This window comes from Alnus glutinosa, chromosome 2, assembly GCF_958979055.1.
Source record: "Alnus glutinosa chromosome 2, dhAlnGlut1.1, whole genome shotgun sequence".
In the NCBI taxonomy this organism is placed as follows: domain Eukaryota; kingdom Viridiplantae; phylum Streptophyta; class Magnoliopsida; order Fagales; family Betulaceae; genus Alnus; species Alnus glutinosa.
This window is the reverse complement of record NC_084887.1, coordinates 11,494,422-11,510,856: the sequence shown is the minus strand read 5'-3', so window position 1 is coordinate 11,510,856 and position 16,435 is coordinate 11,494,422. Positions and strand designations below refer to the sequence as shown.

General features: G+C 36.8%; 3 protein-coding genes across 4 annotated transcripts; 1 reads left to right on the top strand and 2 right to left on the bottom strand.

Annotated features, from left to right (window-relative positions):
• Positions 1-3,707: 3,707 nt before the first annotated feature.
• LOC133860283 (ervatamin-B-like) lies at positions 3,708-6,972 on the top strand. Its single transcript, XM_062295920.1, has 4 exons — positions 3,708-4,149; positions 5,131-5,720; positions 6,592-6,723; positions 6,916-6,972. The coding sequence occupies exons 1-4, from the start codon at positions 3,708-3,710 to the stop codon at positions 6,970-6,972; spliced, it is 1,221 nt and encodes a 406-aa protein (XP_062151904.1).
• LOC133862009 (pentatricopeptide repeat-containing protein At1g06270) lies at positions 6,755-8,849 on the bottom strand. The gene is made up of 2 exons (XM_062297845.1): positions 8,546-8,849; positions 6,755-8,273 (listed from the first exon to the last, which is right to left on the bottom strand). Exon 2 carries the CDS (start codon positions 8,217-8,219, stop codon positions 7,185-7,187), a length of 1,035 nt encoding a protein of 344 aa, XP_062153829.1. The 5' UTR covers positions 8,220-8,273; positions 8,546-8,849; the 3' UTR covers positions 6,755-7,184.
• Positions 8,850-10,442: 1,593 nt separating this feature from the next.
• Positions 10,443-14,995, bottom strand: LOC133860081 (glucosidase 2 subunit beta). Of its 2 annotated transcripts, none has more exons than XM_062295729.1 (6): positions 14,693-14,995; positions 14,404-14,517; positions 12,161-12,256; positions 11,256-11,438; positions 11,030-11,154; positions 10,443-10,825 (listed from the first exon to the last, which is right to left on the bottom strand). In XM_062295729.1, exons 1-5 carry the CDS (start codon positions 14,838-14,840, stop codon positions 11,039-11,041), a joined length of 657 nt encoding a protein of 218 aa, XP_062151713.1. In that variant the 5' UTR covers positions 14,841-14,995; the 3' UTR covers positions 10,443-10,825; positions 11,030-11,038. The 2 variants fall into 2 exon arrangements, with proteins under 2 accessions (XP_062151713.1, XP_062151714.1); XM_062295730.1 differs by having other exon boundaries at positions 11,030-11,180; positions 14,693-14,990.
• Positions 14,996-16,435: the final 1,440 nt, after the last annotated feature.

Genomic DNA, 16,435 nt, shown 5'->3' with positions numbered 1-16,435 from the left:
AGTTTTTTTGTCTACCATAATATAGCCAATAAAATCAACAAATCTCAACCATTAGATTAAAAGTGATTTGATCTAACAATTTACTTTAGTGATGGTCCAATAAATCCAACTACTGGATCTACCTAAAAGCATCATATGGTCTAGATCAAACCACTAACTGATCGAATGATCATGACCATCCAAAATTGAATGGTCATATTTAGATCGCTTCGAGCTTCGATGCTTCATGTCAAGTGAGCCATCAATGCGCCTCTAGCGCCTTACAACCAACTACCACGCACACGTGTGCTTCTAGTGCTTTACATCCTACTAGAGTACACACAGAAGTGCATACACCGAAGCATTACTTTAAATGCTTAAAGTGTGTTGAGCCTTATAAATGCGAACTACATTTTTTATTTTTCCTATGTAGGACTATCTTCCTTTTAAAACATTCTCAAAACACAAAATAAATATATAAACATATTAATTTTTTTTTGGATGAATAAAAGAGCAATAAACATATTAGTTTTGAAATGCTTTAACATAGAATTATTACCGTTTGGGGTGTATGCGAGGGGGGAAGGTTCTAGTGTACCATGTATGTATGTCACTTGGTGAGCCCGGACCTTAGGCCTAGGCTAAAGCAACATTTGGGCCGACGGGCCCTCAACTAAGCCCATTGGGCCCTTCAACATTTGAGTACTCCAATAACAGTATTAGTACCATTCATGCAAATAACCAAAACTAATGCAAAATAAGAATTGTAATGATGTAATCAATATTCTAACCATTGTTTGAATTAATAAATCGCAAGTCTGATTGTATAAGCTGTGGGTGTGGCAGCCATGCACGGGACAAGCAAGCCATTATTGAATTAAAAATATGAAAATAGGTAGGATTGAGAGAAGTGGAATAAATGGAAATGTGAGATTTGGGGAATGAGCTGTTGAGAGAAAGAAAGGGAAAGCGGCTTGTGAAGGATCATGCCCCCCCCCCATGTGATTTATTTGCACGCTCCCCGCTTTCTCTGCTTTGTCCCCAAACCACACCCACATGTAGGGCATATGTCCTTTCTTCTTCTGTGTCTGGGCACGTTCCTTCTTCCTCTTTCCTGAATTTATGTTTTCTTTTCTTTTTTGTCCAACTGTTTGGCAGGCACTAATCATGATCATTAGACAAATAATATATTAGCCGCCTTCCATCTAAAGGAAATGCCTGGCCATAAACCACCTTCGTGGGGATATTATTCATAAATATTTCAATGATCTCTATCTCTCTCACACACACACACATTTTTTGTGATTAAAAATACTTCAAGAATAATTAAACTTCAGCGAGAAAAATCCGGGATTTTTCGTGTAATTTATAAGTTTTTACCATATATTTGCCAACGAAGCCTTTCAATCAAGAGTAACGTGAGATAATTGTTGAATAAAAATTTAATTTTTAATATTATTGATCAATCAATTAAAGTTGCCAAAGCTATTATTGTCCTTAAGGACTCTTAACAGCTTTTATTAAAAGTATTTTATAAATCGAAGTGTAGTTCACTTGATAATTGTTACATCAATCATTTAAATGTGGGTTGTTATATTCGTCTACAAGGCATTTACAAATTAACGTGATACTTATCACGTCAGCCACTAAAAAAATAGATTGTCATGTGGTAGAGAATTGTCAGTTGAGTTTTAACTAAACGTCCGGGCATCAGTTTTAACTAAACGGAACCGCGATTATTCAAAACAGACCAATCAATTTGAATGTGGATAAACTTGATGCAAAATTGACCTATTAAATAGGTCCTCAATTTCTGTTTCAAATGATTGATTTTTTTCTTTTTTGGGCCGATGTTTCATATTGCTTTGGAAATGTAATTCATAGACAAATTGTTAGGGCCTGGACTAATGCAATTTATTGGATTCTAGATCATGGAACTTTGAAAGGACAATTTTACCCTTCCTTTTAAAAGGAGTTCAAATTAATTGGAGAGAATCCAATTTCCTAGATCATATTTTCATGCACAATACAAATTCTCGTACGTTACTCCACATTAATTTGACGGAGGAGCCAACTCCATAGGCTAAAAATCAATGTTTAATGAGTTCGCTTAAAAAAAAAAAAAAAAAATAGAACCCTTACCTAGGGGCACTTCTCCAAAGAGAGATTTTGGACACTCACATTGTGCATCTTACCATTTTTAGCAATTTTGCTAGTCAGATCACTAATAATTCCGATAGTAAATATAAGAGTCTTTACGAGATCTACTTGTTCGAGCAGTCCAAAAATTCTCTCATATTTATTATCTAAATTACTAATAATTTGAACAACAAATTACTAAGAATTTGAATCGTTTAACGGGATAACAAAAACGATATGGAACAATGTTCTTTTAAGTTTTACCATAGTAGTGGACTATTTTGTGGTGGTGACGCGGGAAGGATATAAGCTTATGGGGTGAAGGGGAGAGGAATATATCTTTTAGCTGACAACTGATAAGAGTACATTACAGAAAAGCCTGAAGCAATAGGCATGGTAATGGCAAGGCCAATTCTCTGCTTCCTCTATTCTATACCCTTTATTTTGATTTGACAGCATCAATACCACTAAACAGATGCAATCATATAAAGCCTCAAGCTTCTGGCCTTCTCGTCAGCCTGTCCTCTTTTGGGCAATGCTTCAATAACTTTTCTATTATCCAAATAATATGAATGACATTGGCAGGATTGAGTGGCCAGGATCATTGAAGAAGCTCATCATTTGGGTTCAACAGGTGCCAAAAGATGGCTAGTTTCAGACTCATGGGTTGCTTTTCTAGTTGATGCAGCTTGCGTATAATAGACGAGGTTTAAGGATGGAGGCAGGATAGAGGATGTTCTAACTCTGGATTGGCTGCATTACCTGAAATACTTGCTTTTCCTAGACACTTATTGAGGCTTATTAACTATCAGTGGAACATGATGCACGCTGTTTGAATGAAAACAAATAAAGAAGAGCTAAAAAATCAGAACTGCTGTACAGTAGGACCAACAAGCACGATGCCCAATTCTCATCAAATAGTGGACACAACAGCCTGATGTCCCCAAAAAAAGAAGATTGCAACAAAGACTAAAAAACTACCCACTAATTGTCTAATTGTTATTGTGGCATTGCTGCTGTTATCATCATACCTGGCTTAACTACAGAGGATGTTTGAACAAGATTCCATCAGTCAATAATTATCTTTATATGTGTATTTTTCAAACACTATGTTTAAGCCCCAGTTCATTACCACGGCAGAATCTTGTAAGCTACATGGCTATTGGCCGGCAATTGGCTTGGTTGAGGTCTAAACTGGCGACATCAGGCTCAGAACAAACAATCCTAAAGAAACTAGCATTTACAGGTTTAATCATACCGAAACCACCACCATGAATTGATTCAAGTTAGATGAGTGAGCCATCTTAAGCTTACCAAAATAAACAACCAACCTGGACACCTTAGCTGCCCTACTGGGACATTGAACTATAAATTACTTGCCTTACTAAAATTCAGAAGCGCAAAAGACATGAACAAAGCACAATACAACACAACTGAAACACCTTAAATGTATGAGCAAGCATAAATGAGCTGCAAAACGAAGCCAATTTAAACATGGAACTTTACACATGTTAGGATTAATGTATTTCAGTTATAAGCATACTAGCTAGACACAAGATCCCATTCTCTATCTATATTCCAAGTTAGCCATGGAAACTCCTACCACATTAAGAAATGCCAGCTTCACTCTTTTGATTGTGTGGATTCTATGGATACCTTTAAGCGCGTGTTCTGAGCAGTGTAGGCCTACAGTGTACGACCCAAAAGCCATGAGAGAGAGGTATGAAAGCTGGGTGGAACGGCACGGCCGAAGATACAAGAATAAAGACGAGTGGGAATTGCGTTTTGGCATTTACCAATCAAATGTCCAGTTCATCAGCTCTATCAATTCCCAAAATTTATCATTCCAGGTAACTGATAATAAATTTGCAGACATGACAAATGCCGAGTTCAAAGCTACCTATTTGGGATTTCAAACCACGTGGCATTCAAAGACAAACTTCAGCTATGACAAAATTGAGGATTTGCCAATTAGTGTGGATTGGAGAGAGAAAGGTGCTGTTACTAGAATTAAGGATCAAGGCCAATGCGGTAGGAATCATGTTTTTCCCAACTATATTTGTACTTAATGTGCATAGTTAAAGACAACAAGAATAATTTACAACCAAAAATATATTATTGCTTTATTTTTTCAGTTAAATACCTTATTAGTACTTGAGTTTTCAGTTTTTTTAAATTTAGCACCTGAATTTTCATTTGTTTCATAGGTGGTACCTAAGTTTAGGGGTAAAAACTATTTTGGTACTTCTGTTACATTTTCCGTTCAAATATTAACGGTCTGCCACGTGTCAACCGCTGAGGTTGACACATGGTACTATATAAAAAAAAAAAATTAGAAAGTAAAAAATAAAAATCTTGGGTGAAGGGGGGTGGCTGAATACTTTTTTTAATTTTTTTTATTTATTTTTTTTTTTTTAATTTTTTTTTATGTAGTGCCACATGTGAACCGCTGAGGTTGACACGTGGCAGACAGTTAATATTTGGACGGAAAATGTAACAGAAGTACCAAAATGATTTTTACCCCTAAACTCAAGTACTACTTATGAAACAAATGAAAACTTGAGTACTAAATTTAAAGAAACTGAAAACTCAGGTACAAATAAGGTATTTAACCCTTATTTTTTTTAACTTTTGAACTAAATATTTGATTATATACCTAATTCAGTTCCGCAGGAATATCTTGCCATTATGATACTTGAGAGTTCCTAGAAGATAGGAAACAACCATAACTTATAGATGCTGATGATGATGGTGATGATGAAATAGGCCATCAGAGTAATTTCAGCTGTGACTAGAGGCTCTTCCATGAGATTTATGTTTTAAAAAATTCCAACTAACATCATGATGCCCAAGCCCTGACTCCATTACAGTTTTTGATACATACACAATTACCAATAGTAGGAATACTAAAATTGCAAAGGTTGTTTTTACATATCTAATCTAATATTGGCACATCTTAATCCAAAAGGTTGCAGACAAACAAGATCTGATAATACTTACCTTTTGATTCAGGAAGTTGTTGGGCATTCTCTGCAGTGGCAGCTGTGGAAGGTATCAATAAAATCAAAACAGGAAATTTGATATCTCTGTCAGAACAAGAGCTTGTGGACTGTGATAGTGACTCGTATAACGAAGGCTGCAATGGTGGATACATGGACAAAGCATTTGAGTTCATCAAAAAGAATGGTGGACTCACAAGAGAAAATGATTATCCTTACAAAGGATCAAAAGGCAAATGCAACAAAACCAAAGAAAAAACGCATTCAGTGACAATAAGCAGCTATGAGAGGGTACCTGTCAATGATGCGAAACGCCTACAAGCTGCAGTTGCTAAGCAACCTGTCTCTGTTGCCATAGATGCTGGTAGTTACGAATTTCAATTCTATTCAGAAGGTATCTTCACTGGCCAGTGTGGAAACCAACTCAATCATGGAGTCACAGCAGTAGGCTATGGAGAAGAAGATGATGGTACAAGGTACTGGCTTGTGAAGAATTCATGGGGCACTGGCTGGGGTCAATCTGGTTATATAAGAATGAAGCGTGATTCCAAAGATAAGCAAGGAATTTGTGGCATTGCCATGGAGGCTAGCTACCCTCTCATGGTCAGTTAATTTGCGTTTTCTGGTTGTAGAACAACAGGAAGTTAGCTTAATAAGTTAATGTCAAGTAATAATTTTATGTAAACTTCAAATAAAAGATGCAACTATGGAACTGAAATTAAGAACATTTGATATTTATACAAAGCATAGTAGGGAAAATAATATGGGCGAAGTATCATTGTATATGAAGCATATCAAGAAACAAAGGCTGTTCTTCCAGATTATAACACGGAACAATCAATCCGTATCATCATTTATTTACTCAAAATCCCCTAGTTTTTTTCTTTGATGTTTTTCCCCAAATTGACTATATTGGTTGCCAAGAAGATAGGAATCAACAAGAGGATTCTGAACCTTAAGATATTTTGGGTTTTGCAGATGCAAGTTCTGGTTGGTCAGCTATGCATCAATTTTAGACCAGCAACATACTGATGGTCCAATATTTGGGGGCATTGTCAATTGGGTATTATGTCGTGTAAAAAACTATCAACCGTAAATTTCGCATGTCGAGTTTAGATTGTGTCGAAGTATAGGTATAAGATTATATAGCTCAACTTTAATTCGACCCATTTAATTAAACGTGTGAGATCCCTCAATTCTAACTTAATAATTTTATATTGAGTTTGTATCAAATTTGCGAATCATGTTAAAAATTATAGCTTTAGTCATTGTCTATAAGCTTGATCTCTAATTAAAAAAAAAAAAAAAAAAAATCACCTTGGTGCCGTTGAATTCGTAATGCATAGTAGTTTCGGGAATGATAAGTTAGTATCACTACAAATATCAAAATATAAAATAAAATAAAGACCCAGAAAATTTGTATCTTTAATAGGTATATGGATATATCCTGAGCTGAAGAGTAATTTGAATGAAGCAACAGAGGCCCAAATCTCGAATACTTGAGCCAGGCCTAAGCACACCGGCATTGCTGCTTGAATTCGATCAAGCAAGCACTCTGAATAAGACAAGTTCTGAAGTTCATGCTGACCCAAATATTGGACCATCAGTATGTTGCAGAAAGAAAAAGAAATCAGGAATTGGACAAATCAACAGAAGCCTTCCATTAACACTCTTGATTCTCAATCTCAGTCTGGATTTTCATTATAATGCGCATAATGAGCATGTTTTCTCCTGCCAAGTTTCATAATTTTACATATAGTGTATCTTTGAAAAACACAAACTTGTTCTGCTATAACAGCACAGGACAATGGATTTCAACTCCAACACCCTCTTTGATCATTGTATGCAGAGATGAGCATCACCACAGGACGATGGATTTTATCTCCAATGCCCTCTTTTGAGCATTGTATGCAGAGAAGGATTTTTCATCGACGGTAATGCAGCAAGGTGGCTGAGAAAAAAACATGCAACCCATAGTTCAGATTCCACATATCTGTTGCAAAATATACCTAGTATTTTTCATACTGAAAACTATAATTAACCCACTCCCAGAAGACCTACAATGTGCTAAGACCTTAATTCTGCAAATCTTTGCCTCACAGAACAAGCAAGCTCCCATTCCCCAATACTAGTGAGTCTCTCAACCACTTTTTGCCTGACCCTTATATATGGTATAAACCCTCTCTCCATCATCCCCATCACCACCTTTCCTGCCAAATAATACTCACCACACTCCAAGCAACCCTCAACGACCAACTCATAGCTTTCAAAGCCAACAGTGCAACCCTCTCTCTCCAAGAATTCAACCATCTCAACTGCTTTCCATATCTCTTTGTTTGCCTGCAATGCCGCTGCCACTTTCACCACTGTTTCCTGCCTTGGTGTTAATCCCATTCTCACCACCATTTGCTTCAGCATCTCTGCTGCATCAGCAGTTTTTCTGACTCTGCACATTGCCCTTATCACAATGCCATAACTCTCCAGATCAGGAACACATCCTGCCCCACCCATGCCCTTCAAGACTTTAACTGCCTCGGCCAACTTATCAACAGCACAGAGAGATGATATAAGGTAATTACATGTGCCACAGTCAGGACAATATCCAATTGATTGCATCTCCACCAGGATGTTAGGGACAGACTCCGATTGGCCCCGGCGCTCCAGCCATGCAGAAGAGAGGAGGAGGCGAGTTTGGGGGACAGGAACGCAGCCAGAGTGCAGGATTCTTTGGATGATTGCCAGTGCAAGAGGGAGGGGTTTGGAGCTTTGGAGAGTGTATGAAAGCAGGCACGCATAAGCAATCTGGGGGCGAGAGCGGGGTCTAAGATGGATAAAGGACTGCAAAATTTCATCAATAATTTTGGTTCTGAGGTTCAGGGGAAAGGTCGAGAGGAACGAGAATGGATTTCCTTTTCGGCAAGCTTCTTTTGAGGAAATAAGTTCAGGAATTTGTTGGTAGGATTTGACTTCGACTGCAGCTTTGACAGCTTCTTCTAGCGGTTGCAGTGAGGAGTATGTATGAATTGAAGGAAACTGGAAGAGACGATAATGAAAATCCGGAAGAGATTTGCGAAGGTTTGCTGCTTTCATTATCATATTCATTGTTGCAAAAGATTAATATCCTAGTGCGGCAGCATGCTTGTTACAACAGAAAACCTGCAGAGCTTGGTCTTTTTAGCGACAAAATTTGGAAAATTGTATGACATGGAGATCCAATACATAGAAGATAAGTAAACATATAGTATGACAAAACAGTATCTTATGCTTCATCAATGCGAAGGTCGCAGAGTTTGGCATTGGTTATATGGCAAAGATTAACGAAATCGAAATGAGCCCATGTAAGCAACTGCACAAAATTAACGTAACTCAGGTAGTGCTTATGCAAATGAAAATCCAGTGAGTGAAAACCAACGAAAATCTACTCAGACCTCCATGCAATTCAAAAACCCAGCTTTCTCGGAGGAATATTGTCAAACAGGTAGTGTGCTGCATACAATGATCAGGTAGCCAAGAAATGGGATTGTGGATTGTGTACTAGATGGCTTCCTCAACGATCTCCGATGCTACAGTGCTTCAGGTTGAGGTTGTTGGATATCATATGCACTTGAGCTCTTACTGAGTCTCTGAGGGTTGGAGGGGCAAGGTTGATCTTCTTTGATGTTGTCCGTCGGACCGTCACAATCACACTTATTTATGTTCTCTTGAATACGAAAGAAAAAATTCAAAAAAATCATTGGTCTTTAGGTTTTGATTGATTTTCGGTTGAGGTAAAAACACATACACTTAACCCCTCAAACTTACGCCTAAATTGCAATTTCTCCCAAACTTTAAAAAATTGAAATTGACCCCACAAACTACTTAGCCCTTTTACTTAGGGTCTGTTTGGGTTTGCGATTTTAAAAAGTGTGCTTTAAAAATAGCGATTTTAAAATAACGATTTAAAAAAGTGATTTTTAAAAACGCAGTTAAACGTTTGGCAAAATCGCAGTTTGATCTTTAAAATCGCAGGTTAGCCTTTTAAAATACTGTGTTTTCAAAAAAGCACCACATTACTTACGATTTGAATAAGCACTTTTCTGTATTTTTAAATCGCAATTTTTTAAAAACGCAATTTCCAAACGGTTAATTTTCTGCGATTTGGTTTAAAATCGCACTTTTTCTCTACGAAATCGCAATCCCAAACGCACCCTTAGTCTAATTTTTTATTAAATCATATGCGAATTTAATATAATAATAATAATAATAATAATAATAATAATCGACAATAATACCTCTATATGACATTTGAAAAAAAAAAAAAAAAAAAGTTAGAAACGAAAATAATAGGAGAGACCCATTGTGGCATTGTCATGTGGGTCTCCATGGCTAGGAAACCTTTTTTGTTTTTGCTTTAAGGGCATAATTGTATTTTCAAATAAATTATTGGAATATAATGGACATTTATTTATTTTTCGACAGATTTAACAAAAAATTCTAGCATATAGGCTAAGTAAAAAAGTAGATAGTTTGGGGGTCAATTGTAACTTTTTAAAGTTTATGAAAAATTTACAATTTGGTTGTAAGTTTGAGGAGAGTAAGCATACTTTTCTCAAAAAAAAAGAAAAAAAAAAAAAGAAAAGAAAAGTGACAAAAAGTTAGTTTTACATTGGAGTGAATTGCTCGTACTAAACGTACTAAAAATAGATAAATTATAGGCTAAATTACACTTTGCCTACCCAAACTACCATCATTTTTTGCACTCGCACCTCTAAACCTTGAGTCACTGCAACTTGCTTTTACGTACTATCATTTTGTTCCTAGCACCTAGGGTCACCCAAAAAAACAGAGCCCAAAGTTGATTCTATGAAAAAGTCTAGAAACAAGTCAAATGCAGGCAGGGCAAGTTGAGTTAAAGTTTTGAGGTATAAGTGCAAATGATGTGACAATTCGGGACGGCAAAGTATAATTTTACCCTATAATACATGTATTGCGTATATGGCTATTGTCACACTACGGAATCTACCAACTTTAACAGCCTAATCTGACTCAAGGTGCAACTTGAAACAAAATGGTAATTCGTAAGGACAATTTGCAGTAAGCGAGTTTAAAGGTACAAATATAAATGAGATGTTAGTTTGGGAAGACAAAGTGTAACTAAATGGTACCCGCGAGTATTAAAAATACTTCCATCGTCACTCTCGAAAGCTGATAAACAATATATTAAAAATGGGATGAAGGGATTGCAGTATTTTGTTCATCAATAATACAAGACATCATGTTTCAGTTTGAGGTAGATGCTGATTGTCGGGTAGCAGTTTCCCAATAGCTCAATAGCAGACTGTGAAAAGCCTTTGAAATCATTTCAATTGCATACTTATTTCAGTGGGGGATTAGAGCCTCTATACAGAAGATCAAATACAAGGGATATGCATGCAGTCCCAAGCTAAGTTCACACCTTATTTCAGTGGTAAGAAATGTTAGTTTTAGAGGGAAACAAGTATAACCAAATTCCTTCTGTACTACTATCGTTTTCGAAGTGAGAAAGCAATTCTTTTTGTCATACTTTGTGTAGACTATCCATGATAGGGAGCTCAAAATCAGTTCCGTTGCCTTTGTGTTAAAGCTTTTCATATCTTCCAAATATTTGTGCACTATTTGGTTCCTTGCCCAGCAGCAAATACTCGTACTGATGCAACAGACTTTGAAATCAAGTCTGTAGCTCGACAGGCCTGGAAAACAAGAAAGAATGGTCAAATCTAGAAGAAAGAACCCCCACAACAAAGCATTCTATGCACTGAAAGTCTTAAAACATATGTGAGAGAAGGAATTATGAAATCAGCCAATCAAAATTATAGGATCTGAATATATTTCAAAAACGGGAGGAGAAGATAGGGGAATTCAAATCAATTGCAAAACAGGGAAACTATTCTCACCAAAATAAATCAGTCAGCTGCATTTTGGTTGGTGGATTTCTTCAACGATAACGTCTTCTTTAAGATCTTGCACCACGATTGAATATCCGGTAAACGTAAAACACAACACCACCAACAAGAATCACCTGTAGGATTATTATTGCCTTCAGGCCTGGAACCACAAAACCCATATCAACTAATATATAATCTTCAACTGCACTTAAACTACAGTGAACGAAAAAAATACCTTTAAGCTTTTGAATCAAGTCCTCCAAATTAGCTCTATTTTTGGTTTCTTTTGCATCAATAAAGCCCGGATCATGAACAGTTGAGACATGACTGCCAATCTTGTAGTCAATATTCCCACCGATGATGCATGTCTTGGGACAACTGATCCTACCATCATATTCATCACTTCCATCACAGCAATCTAGAAAGCATTGAATCCGTAAGTAGAGCTCAAACTAGACAGCATCCATCCCCCCCCCCCCCCCCAAAAAAAAAAATAAATAAATAAATAAATAATCGGGTTCTACGTGAAATGGGACTGGAGTGGTATAGATAACTCAGATTAAGCCAAAATAACTTTAGAATCTTATTAAACACTTAATTATGACCATCTCTTCTAGCGAGGAAACAATTTAAATGGTTCACACATCTAAAATCAAATATGGAAACAACATGACCAGCAAGTAGAATTTGATCTTAGGAAACATGCCATCCTAGCTGTGCAAGCCGCATATCAATGGATCATTTAGACCTTCAACAAAAGGGCTCCACCACCATGAAGCCCACAACAAACATATCTTCCATTAGGAGGAACTGACATGACATCTAATTCAACTATCTCAGCTTGCTGCATCGAGATCATTCATCAATCCCATTCAAGCAAAGGCCTGGTTCCTAACACAGGTTTTTGCCACTTAAAGTCTCCAAGATTTAAAGCAAATTTCTTTTAGGCAAAGCAAATTTATTAAAAGCACAAGGGACGCAACCTAAGTACACAAGAAGTATACAATAAAGAGCACCCAGCAAGATCAGGAAAACAAGAGACTTGACAGTTGTGGGATTTGAATGAAAACAAATTAAAGCCCTAATCAGTATCCAGATCTAGTACAAGGACAATATACTAATTAAAATGATATTACCCACCACAAAATCGATCATTAACGCGAGAAGAAAATATAAACTGAGGTGTACTTCCCACATTTCTACAATAAAATTTCCCTGCCGGACAGGCTGAAGTTCCTGAAAATGCAATATACAAGATCAAATGAGTTGTCATAATATAAACGTTGTTGAAGAGCAAGATAAATAGAAAATCCTTGATTTTCAATATAATGCACAACACTTTTTTTTTATAGGTAAAAAAAGAAATAGCATTAAAAAGCGAAAAGGCGCATATAGGGAGTGTACAAGGACACCAAAACAAAAGAGAAACGGAAAACAAAGGAAGAACACCCGAAAAAACCCAAAAGATAGAAGAAACCCCCAACCCAACCACAAAAACCCAGAGCACTCAAAGAACATGGGCTACTTTACAGAATAGCAAGGACCCTCTTGACTTTAACCCGGCTAAACCAACACCCCTAGCATCGAAATTGAATGAGTATTCTAGATTCTTGACCTCTCTTTTCCCTTTTCGCTTAGGAGCAAAGACAGAGCACTGCCCCTCATTTACTAAAGTCAAGAAATCCAGAAAACCCTTCTCAGTCCCCTTGAAAGAAACCCCCATTGTATCAAAACACGACCTAGCATCTTGCACTACCATGGGGTATACAACAACCCCTCCCTCAGGATTATCTCCCTTCGAAGATTCACCGACCTTGAAGACCCAAGAAGACTACTGGTCCCTCCAAGACATACCAGGTAAAAATTGAGGAGAACGCCCATACACCGAGGAGAACGACCTCGGTGGAAACAAAACCCACTGAAAAGAGGGAGGAACCCCCCCCCCCCCCCCCCTTCCCTAGGCCAAACGGATACGAAAAAGCAGGCCCAACACCACATCTACATTCACTGTGGTTTGATGTAGTTCTATTTAGGCCTATACTCTTTTTTCCTTCGTCGATTTTGTGAGTTTTGGGAATATCCCCCATTCATAGGTCCAAGATCCACATCTAAGAATTGAAAGGTTCGAATGATTAACTCTGACTTCACTCTAGTTCCAATTTTCCTAATGAACTATTCTCATTTACTTGCCATTTAAAATCATTACAGAAAATAAATCACATAAGAATAATTTGATGCTATAAGGATGTTATAAAAGAACAATGTGAGTGGTTGAGTTTGTGAGGGTACTTGCATCTCATGTAAATATTCGTCCTTAATGATTTGAAGGATGGAAATAGTTTATTAGAATAATTGAATACCACAGGAGATATGATTATAAAAGTTACAGGGAGTATGATTAGAAAAATTAGAAATCCAGGGGATGTAAATAAAACTTTATTTAACTACAGGTACGGGTGCAATTTACCATTACATTTTTATGCAAGAATCTAGATTAATGAAAACAAAGAATTGAGATTGGAATATGAAAAAATTGTAACTTCCACAAAAACACCTCCTCTGGGTGTAACCAGACGACCAACAGGACAGTTAAGAATTTTGTGAGCAAGTAATGTTGTGATGATCCAAATTACAGGATGACTAGCTCCTCTGCTCCCAAAAGAAAGGCAGTTACTTTGCTCAAAGAGAACAACAGTACCATCATTAAACGTAAAGATGAGATTCCAGTCAACGTTTCACCAGACTTCTCACAATCAGAATCCATCTCTTATTTGCATTAATAATGGAGTAAAACACAATCACTTTAGGAGCATCCATTAACAAAACCAAAACAATCCGCTACGACTGTCCAATTTCTGGACCTCATACCTGTTTGATCTCCCTTAACTGGTTTCCGAGGATTACCACTAGGACTATCCAATGAAGTACACGTCCAGCATGAGAAAAGTGATAATTTCATTAATTCCAAATCTTCTACATAAGTTCATGTACAAGACTCCAGATTGCAACATAACCATGTCACATTAAAATTATGGAAAGGCATAAAACCCTTTACCTGATTGCTCTGATTTATTTTATCATACAAAACAAAAACTTTGTAGATTTGATGATATTAGCAATTAGATTCACCCATAATATATGACAGTGGAAAAATAAATTAGAATCTTGAAAACAAATGCTGAAGTCTAATCTGCCCGAATAACTAGAGGAAATTTTGTACACTCGTCAGTATCAACATTCTTTTTCATGTGGACAAAACATTCAACACCTAATTAATTGGAATCAAAGTTCTGAATTAACTATAGTAACCATTATTCATATCCATGCGTAGAGATTTCTAAATTTACAGTAAAATCACTTCTAAATTGAATGTGAGTGGATACCGGGCTCGTCAGTCCCGTCAACGCAGTCACAGAAATCGTCATTGACACGGTCTCTGGTGAAGGATTTTGATCCGTCCTTGCACTTGATCACGTCTGACTGATAATACTTCTCATCTGCAACCACAACAGAAACAACTTCAAATTCAAGAATTCAGTGGAAATCACATAAGAACATACCGATTGGTCATCTGGGTATGCTCAAATATCTCCGAAAACCCATTTAACAGGCCCCAAAGACAACCATTCTGAGGCTAATATAGCACGAGCTTAGTCAGAGAGAGAGTGGTACCGAGAGGGTGGATTCCGAGAAGGGGTGGGTTGGAGAGGAGAGAGGCGTAGGAGGCAAAGATGAATGACAGGGAGAGGAGAATAATGAAGCTAATTAAATTGAAGCTGAAGCTGAAGCTGAGGAAACTCCAACGATGACTGGTCTCCATGTTCCTTGGGAACCTGAAAGTCGCTTCTTTGGGCGCTATACCATTCTATTGGGCTTTTATTTGGTGGGGTACAAACTGAGTCAAGTCTTTCCGGAATCAAGTCTACCATAAAGTTGGTCTTGCCTTCACCCCAACTCACTGATTGAATGCAGCTTTCTGTGTGGGAGCTCAACCGTCAGCAATTTTTTAAGGAAAGAGTACACTTAAACCCCTTAAATTATTATTATATTATTAATTTTCTTTTTAATCTATTAATTGTGTTAGTGTATGTTCTTAAAGTACAAAAAATTGTCAATGTCCTTCTAATAACAAAAATATTCTTCGACCAGTGCGTGACGGTCACGCTCTGCCTCTTTTTGCCCTGCAAAGGTGGTGCCCGAATTCAGGGAGGCCGATCTATTGTTTGGTAGCTTCGGAGGAGACGCGTGCCGTACACGCGCTGGAATCCAGTGATGACAATGCTCTACTGCCGACTTTGGTTGATTTTTCTGTTAGATGTGTTTGTCTATTCCTTAGTTTCTATGTACGATTTGCTTATGTATGGCTCAAATTTTATTGAAATTTTTTTTGTAAGGGGGGCTTAATTGTAATTCTAGTAAAATTTGGGATTCTACTTAGGCAGCTGTTTTTTTAAGTCAGATCCTTCTGGCTTAAGAGTGTGGGGGGTCTGTCCCTCATTTCTCAAGATGTAAGCCTTTGGGCTTTTAGATTCAATAATAGCACATGCTATTAGTTCAAAAAAAAACAAAAACAAAAATATTCTTCAAAAAATTATTAAATAAAATAAAAACTAAAAAAAAATTATTAAAAAAAGATAAAATAACAAAAAAAATTCAAAAGTAATAATAATAATTAAAAACTGGTTCTTCTTTTTTTTTTTTCTTTTGTTTTTTTTTTAAAAAAATGTTTTTGTAATTTTCAGTTATTTTTTCGTTTTTATTTAAAAAAAAAAAAAGAAAGAAAAATTGTGTTTTTATTTAATGTTTTAATTTATTTAAAAAATAATAATTTTTTAATATTTTTATTATTATTATTTTTTAGTTTTAGTTTTTTTTCCAATTTATTAGGACATTTTTGTTTTATTCAAAAAAATTTAGGATCATTTTTATCTTTTTTGTTAGTCTTAGGCTATCTCCAGCAGTTGGAATTATAATAGCTACTCAAAAAGTACAAATCTCTATTTTAACCACTGACTATCTTAAAAACACTCCAACAATAATCTCTATTCCACTCTTCATTTTCTTAAAATATTATTTTTTAATCTTTTTCTTTATTTTTTTTTTTCACTTCTCCCTCTCACTCTCCGGTCTCCCCCAACCCCAACCCATCTCCCCAACCCCAACCCGTCTCATTTCTTGAGCTGATGAGGATCGGCGAGTGTCGAGATGATTGGCAACGAGGAACCAAAACCTGGACGAGTCGAGGATCTGGCGGGCCCCAGCAATGACGATGCAGAGATCGGATCCGATGGTGACGGCGTAGTCGACGGAGGCGTGGATTTTGGTTTGGGGGAGGAAGGCAACAGCGTGCTGGAGGAAAGGGTGTCGGGCTTGGTGTCGACGAGGACGAGCTCATCGGCGAGGTCTTGGGTGAGA

Coding starts and splice junctions, on each gene's coding strand:
- LOC133860283 (XM_062295920.1), top strand. CDS start 3,708: ATGGAAACTCCTACCACATTAAGAAATGCCAGCTTCACTCTTTTGATT. Junction 4,150..5,130: donor TAAGGATCAAGGCCAATGCG/GTAGGAATCATG, acceptor CTTTTGATTCAG/GAAGTTGTTGGGCATTCTCT. Junction 6,724..6,915: donor ACCCAAATATTGGACCATCA/GTATGTTGCAGA, acceptor CTGCTATAACAG/CACAGGACAATGGATTTCAA.
- LOC133862009 (XM_062297845.1), bottom strand. CDS start 8,219: ATGAATATGATAATGAAAGCAGCAAACCTTCGCAAATCTCTTCCGGAT.
- LOC133860081 (XM_062295729.1), bottom strand. CDS start 14,840: ATGGAGACCAGTCATCGTTGGAGTTTCCTCAGCTTCAGCTTCAGCTTC. Junction 11,439..12,160: donor CGTTAATGATCGATTTTGTG/GTGGGTAATATC, acceptor AATGCTTTCTAG/ATTGCTGTGATGGAAGTGAT. Junction 11,155..11,255: donor CTTGATTCAAAAGCTTAAAG/GTATTTTTTTCG, acceptor ATAATCCTACAG/GTGATTCTTGTTGGTGGTGT.